Raw genomic sequence first — 6,926 nt, 5'->3', positions numbered from 1 at the left:
TGCACAACTCCAGTCTAAAGCAATCGTTCACCCAAATAAAGTCAGAATGCTTCGGAATGACTTGAACTATGTAGCATTTTTGAGTGAATCTGTTTTTCTGGTGTTTAGCAGAGTTGATTATTAGGTGTTCACAAACACACACATATCTGCGAATAATGACCCAAATGATCAGGTTCTACAGTAAAGCCATTTTTACGATCCATCAGGCGTCTGGCGCAGGGTGACTCCAGGGACATTCCCAATCTCTGCCACTGATCCGCTGTAAGTCGCTTAATGGCAAAATAACAATAATGAAATCATATAAAATGTATATTGTGTGAAACTTCTGTGACACTTTAACAAGTTCTCATCGGCAGAGTTCAGATTAATGATATTGCAAGCTGATAACTCGTGAAATTGCTGTTACTGATCAATAAACTGATTTATTTTTCACATAGTGAAAAAAATCATGTGATTATTTGTCAACCAGCTCACTGCTGTCCCCTACAGATCCAAATTGAATCTCAGGTCTGCTTTAAAGGGGGAAAAAATGTGCAAAAAATAATAATAATAATTATGCCAATTAGGACTACATGCCCATTTTTAATTTTCATTATTATTTATGTTATTTTTAATATATTTTTATTATTTTTTACTTAATTTCTATTTAATTTGATGATTTATTATTATTATCATTATTGTCTGATTATTATTATATTTTTTATATTATATTAATGTAATATGTCAATGACTATTTAATATTATTATATCTTTTATTTACCATTTTTATGTAATTTTTAAATGATAATTATGCCAATTAGGACTACATGCCCATTTTTAATTTTCATTATTATTTATGTTATTTTTAATATATTTTTATTATTTTTTACTTAATTTCTATTTAATTTGATGATTTATTATTATTATCATTATTGTCTGATTATTATTATATTTTTTATATTATATTAATGTAATATGTCAATGACTATTTAATATTATTATATCTTTTATTTACCATTTATATGTAATTTTTAAATGTTTGCCATTTCATTTAATTTGATTCATTTTAATGCTACATTTATTATTATTATTATTTATTCTCAAATTATTATTATTATTATTCAATATTTTAATTATTATTTTTAGTATTAGTATTATTATTAGTGTTTATTTTTATTATTGTATTAATTTACTGGAAAATTCTAATTATTTATCATTATTATTATTATTATTATTATTATATTTTAATTATCATTTGTATTGATTTTTTGAACTTTTTGTCATTTCATTTAATTGATAAAATTTTATGATACATTTAATTTGATTTAGTTTAATGATATATTTATTATTATTATTTATTCTCAAATTATTATTATTAAATATTTAAATTATTCTTTATTTAATAATTTAGTATTATTATTAATTTTAGTGTTTATTTTCATTATCTTATTATTAATTTAATGATCAATTCTAAATATTATTATTATCATCATCATTATTATTATCATCATCATTATCATCATCATTTTTGTGTAATTTTTTACTTTTTGCCATTTCATTTAATTTGATTCAATTTAATGATACATTTATTATTATTGTTTATCATTAAATTGTTATTATTATTACATATTTTAATTATAATTTTATGTAATTTTTCATTTTTTAATATTAATGTATTTTATTGTTATTGTAATTTAATATTTTAACTGTTCGTTTTATTTAATTTTCTTTTCATTTAATGTTACATGTTGATTTTTCTTTAGGGATACGTTTATTTTATTTTTATTTTTTTTAATATTAGGAGCAGTTCTGGTGCTGTGTTGGGGTCAACACTTGACTGTTGTGTGTAAAATCTTCATCCTGAAGCCAAACCATTCCAGAATCTCAGCTATAAAAGCAGCTACCTTATTTTTCCAAAACAATAATAAACAACAAAAACATGCCCCCATCCCGGCAAAGGGTCACCTCATTAACTTCATGAAATGATGTTCACATTTCCCAAGCCCTGAGGCCTGAGCAGCAGCAGCAGAAAGACTATCTGTCACTGTGATATCATTTATATGGACATGAAACGGATCCCTCAGACCACATGGATTAATTACAGCCTTCAGCACAATTTCAGACTGTCTGTAATTCTTCCCGACATAATGGAAAGTGTTTATGGAAACATGAATTGTCTTTACCCTCAGCACATACACAGTCAACTGTAATTCACACCTTCCTTCAACACTTTGGGTTACTTTAGACCTGCTGTGAAGAGAGAGAGTCAGAGTGTGAGCGTGATCTGACAGTTTGGTGACGTACATTGTTATTTAAATATAATTAATATATAAAGCCACTATATTTAAAGTCACTGTCATCTTAATTATTTTATATATTGTTGTATATATTTATTTGTATTTTATATATGTATATGTTTAAGCGTGTTAATGAGTATAAGATTGAAAACTAATTCATGTATAATATTTATATATATATATATATGTGTGTATGATATGTATATTCATTATTATTTTATATAATTATAAAGAAATGTTTATATATTTATATTAACACATTTTGTGACACATAACACATCATGTTTATTTTTTATGAATTTTAAATGCAAAATTTCATTTTAATATTTTATTTATGTTTTATATATGTAGATGTTTAATTATGTAACAGAATGCACATATACAGTGGGTACGGAAAGTATTCAGACCCTATATATATATATATATATAAACACATTTTATGTTTATTTTTTATTAATTAAATTTTTATATTTTATTTACATTTTATGTATGTTTATGTTTAACCATGTATATGTTTAAGTTGTACTCTGTTAGTGAGTATAATACTTTAAATGCATGTAATCAATTAACATAATTATAATCAAATGTTGTGCATGTGCATATATTGTGTTATTATTATAGTAGCTCTGAATTATTTTTAAATGTTGAGTCATGTTCTCTTTTTACATTACTGCTCTATGTGAAACTAAAGGTCAGAGGTCATGGAGGAGCAGAGCGGGTCACCAGGGGCCAACACGGACAACAGCAGCCAGCGTAACGGAGAGGAGGTGAGCAGATCATGTGATGATCGTTGAGCCCGCGCTGTCTTTGCACAGGTGGAGCGTTGTTAATGTGAATGGTGTTTATGACAGAAACCTCGCAGGAGCAGCTGGACCAAAGCCAGGAGGAGGAAGAAGCCACTGAAGGACAGTAATGCCCCCAAAGCCCCGTTAACAGGATACGTGCGCTTCATGAACGAGCGCCGCGAGCAGCTGAGGGCGGAAAGACCAGACATGCCTTTCCCAGAGATCACCAGGATGCTCGGGAATGAGTGGAGCAAACTGCCTCCAGAAGAGAAACAGGTCAGGATACACATGTGGAATACATACACTAATGGTCAAACATTTGGAATAATTAATGGGGGGGATTTCATGTTTTTGAGTGTTTTATGCTAACCAAAGCTGCAGTTATTTGTCAAAAATACAGTAAAAACTGTATTATTGTGAAATATTATTACAATTTAAAATAACTGTTTTCTATTTTAATATATTTTAAAATGTAATTTATTCTTGTGATGCAAAGCTGAATTTTCAGCATCATTACTCCAGTCTTCAGTGTCACATGATCCTTCAGAAATCATTCTAATATTTGCTGCTCAAGAAACATTTCTTAATATCAATGTTGAAAACAGTTGTGCTGCTTAATGTTTTTATAATAACCATGATCATTTCTTTCTTTTTTTCAAAAAATAACGGAATTGATTTGAAATCGAAATCTTTTGTAAAAGGCCCTTTCTTTCAGAACATGCAACACAACTCCTTGTTCAAGCTCTTGTTCTGTCCAGGCTGGACTATTGCAATGCTCTCTTGGCAGGTCTTCCAGCCACTTCTATCAAACCTCTACAATTAATCCAAAATGCCGCTGCAAGATTAATCTTTAATGAGCCAAAAAGAACACATGTCACACCTCTGTTCATCAATTTGCACTGGCTACCAGTAGCTGCTCACATTAAATTCAAGGCATTAATGTTTGCCTACAAAACCACCAAATGTTTCTTGAGCAGCAAATCAGCATATTAGAATGATTTCTGAAGGATCATGTAACACTGAAGACTGAAGTAATGATGCTGAAAATTCAGCTTTGATCACAGGAATAAATTACATTTTAAAATATATTCAAATAGAAAGCAGTTCTTTTACATTGCAATAATATTTTACTGTATTTTTGATCAAATAAATGAAGCCCTGGTGAGCAGAAGAGACTTTTTTCAAAAACATCAAAATATGTACGCTGCCAGTGTATAAGGTTTAAAAATAAAGTTTAAAACCTCTATAGAGATTAACATCGCTCTCTGTCTCAGCGGTATCTGGATGAAGCGGACAAAGATAAGGAGCGCTACATGAGAGAACTGGAGCAGTATCAGAAGACTGAAGCCTATAAACACTTCAGCAGGAAGGTGCAAGAGAAACAAAAAGGAAAGAGACACAGAGGAGGTGCGAACACGGGCAATCTAAGGCACAGTCCAAAATAACTATTGGCAGGTGAATTTAGACAAAGCTGTAGAAAAGAGTGGCAATCAGAACACATTTGATGGTTACTATAAAGCAATGCGGAGCAGGATTTTGGACCAGTGAGGTTTCACAGAGGGTGCTGCTACACAGTAAAGCAAACATAGAAATGAAGAGACTGACAAAATGTGCAGCATCACAAATCACTTGTCTCATCTAAAATTCCTCTCTCGCACTCTTTATCAGATGCTGGAAGGCAGGCGCCTGGTGAATCGCTTCATGAGGTAAAATATCAATGCCGAGGCCCACACAGAATCTGCGCTTTATTTTCAGGTCATAGAAAACCTGGAATTAACAGATCATTTTGGTTTTCAAGTCTGGAAATTTTATGGAAAAATGAAAATAAAGAGTTAAAATCTTAAATCTTTAGGCTACGTCCACACGAAGCCAGAGCTTTCCCTATCCGATCTTTTTTTTCCCCTCGTCTCAAGAAATATCTGCGTCCACATGAAACCACAAAACCGACACAAAACGATGTAGTATACATGCCAGACCAGTATGTGGTGCTGTAATTCTGCCACAGATGCACTAAAAATGGAGAAGAAGACTTGGACTATGCGCATAAACTTTGCGCGCGGTATACAAACGTGCATGGAACAATACATTTATTAATCTGTGTTAATGTTAGTTAATAAAAAGACAATCGTTCAGTGTTTGTTCATGTTTTTGTTGCTGTTACGTGACGTAGCGGTGTCTGACTAGGGGCGAGACGTGGGCTGATGACGTCATCGTTTCAGAAAATATACGGATTCGCTGTCCACACGAAAACGCAAGGGTGGCGTTTTCAGATTTATCCACTCTGGGACCCGGTTTCAAAAAAATATCGGTTTCACTCTCCCAAAAACGCCGGATCCGTGTGGACGATCGGGTTTTATATTTTAGATGTTTTTATATTATTCTGAAATATTTAATTTGCCATTTTTGTACAATGATTATTATTAAATTATATAATAATCACATAAGACTGGAAAAGTAATGTAAATTAATATAATCTTAAACTTTCATGGAAAAGTCGTGGCAAACTATTTGTAATATCATGAATTTTTGTCATTTTTATTTATTGAAAAAATGTAATACTAAAAAATAAAAAATTATTTGAAATTATTTTATTTAATTTTTATAAAGGGATTTTTAATGAATCGTTTAAGTACTCATAAACTTATGGAATGTGACTAGAAAAGTCACAGAAATTAATAAAATCTTAAAGTCATAGAAAATTGGAATAGAACTATTTTTATTTTTCGGAAATATTTAATTAGCTATGATTTTATAAATTTAAAATGATTTTAATCTCAAACTACTGAAAAACGTATGTAAATTAATAAAATCTTAAAAAGTCATTGGAAAGCTCATGACTATTTAATTTAATGTTTTTATTTCTATTTATTTCCAGTAAAAAAAGAAAATTATAAAATATTTAATAGGTTACGCTCCTTATAAAATTATCGAATAATAACAATCAACTGGAAAATAGATATGTGTTGGTCAAAAGGGGTATTTCAATTTGTGTTCAATAATGTTGAGGTTACTACACTGTTATTGGTAGCTGGAATATGATCAATTTAGCCAAAATATTTAACAAACAATCTTGCTAGTGGCAGAGGAAGTGTGGAACATTATAATTCTGCGGGTGCAGATTGTGAGCGGGTCTATCTATGACTAATCTATGGCAGTTTGAGCAATGATTTCATTCTGTCCTCAAAGTAAATGAAGTCTGAACAGCTTTCTGTCTGTCTCTCAGAAGGATCTGGAGATAAAGGATCGCTCCGTGTTTGATATTCCCATCTTCACTGAAGAGTTTCTGAATCACAGTAAAGGTGAGAGCGGGGTGCTGCTGAATGTGTGAGTCTGTGTGTAATGGTGTGTAAATGCGTGTTCGTTGATTGTGTGTGTTGTAGCGCGTGAGGCTGAACTGCGGCAGCTGAGAAAGACCAATATGGAGTATGAGGAGCGTAACGCGGCACTGCAGAAGCATGTGGAGAGCATGCGCTCGGCAGTGGAGCGTCTGGAAGGAGACGTGCAGCAGGAACGCACACGAAACGGCCTCCTGCTGCAGCACCTGAACACCCTGCGCTCGGCCCTCACACACAGCTTCTCTACCGTCCCCCTGCCCGGTGAGACGCTCACACACACACACACACACACACACACTCGCAGAGCTCACTGAGAAAACCTTAACCAGCTGGGTTCATTTGAGCAGTCTGATTCACTTTAGAGAGTTTGTTTTTGTTTTAATCTGTTCAGTGATTCAGTTCATATGAGTCATGATTCAATTGTGTAAGAGAAATACTCGATTCCTATATAAAATCTAGATAAATATTACATTTCACTTTTATCGTGATGTAATAGTGTGTGTATATATATATATATATATATATATATA

At 31.7% G+C, this 6,926-nt stretch overlaps 1 protein-coding gene across 3 annotated transcripts in view; it reads left to right on the top strand.

Moving 5' to 3' along the window:
- The first annotated feature begins 2,942 nt into the window (after positions 1–2,942).
- LOC107727687 (high mobility group protein 20A-like) overlaps positions 2,943–6,926 on the top strand; it is an 8,869-nt gene continuing 4,885 nt past the window's right edge. For 2 of the 3 annotated variants that reach the window (XM_016537641.1, XM_016537649.1), the window contains exons 1-6: positions 2,943–3,043; positions 3,128–3,337; positions 4,336–4,468; positions 4,730–4,767; positions 6,285–6,360; positions 6,442–6,657. In XM_016537641.1, the coding sequence (XP_016393127.1) occupies positions 2,978–3,043; positions 3,128–3,337; positions 4,336–4,468; positions 4,730–4,767; positions 6,285–6,360; positions 6,442–6,657 (739 nt within the window). In that variant the 5' untranslated portion in view covers positions 2,943–2,977. The remainder of the gene's footprint in view (positions 3,044–3,127; positions 3,338–4,335; positions 4,469–4,729; positions 4,768–6,284; positions 6,361–6,441; positions 6,658–6,926) is intronic. The other variant, XM_016537656.1, reaches the window with a different exon arrangement.

Source organism: Sinocyclocheilus rhinocerous, unplaced genomic scaffold, assembly GCF_001515625.1.
Source record: "Sinocyclocheilus rhinocerous isolate Xijiao unplaced genomic scaffold, SAMN03320098_v1.1 scaffold1605, whole genome shotgun sequence".
NCBI lineage: Eukaryota > Metazoa > Chordata > Actinopteri > Cypriniformes > Cyprinidae > Sinocyclocheilus > Sinocyclocheilus rhinocerous.
This window is presented reverse-complemented; position numbering and strand designations above follow the sequence as displayed.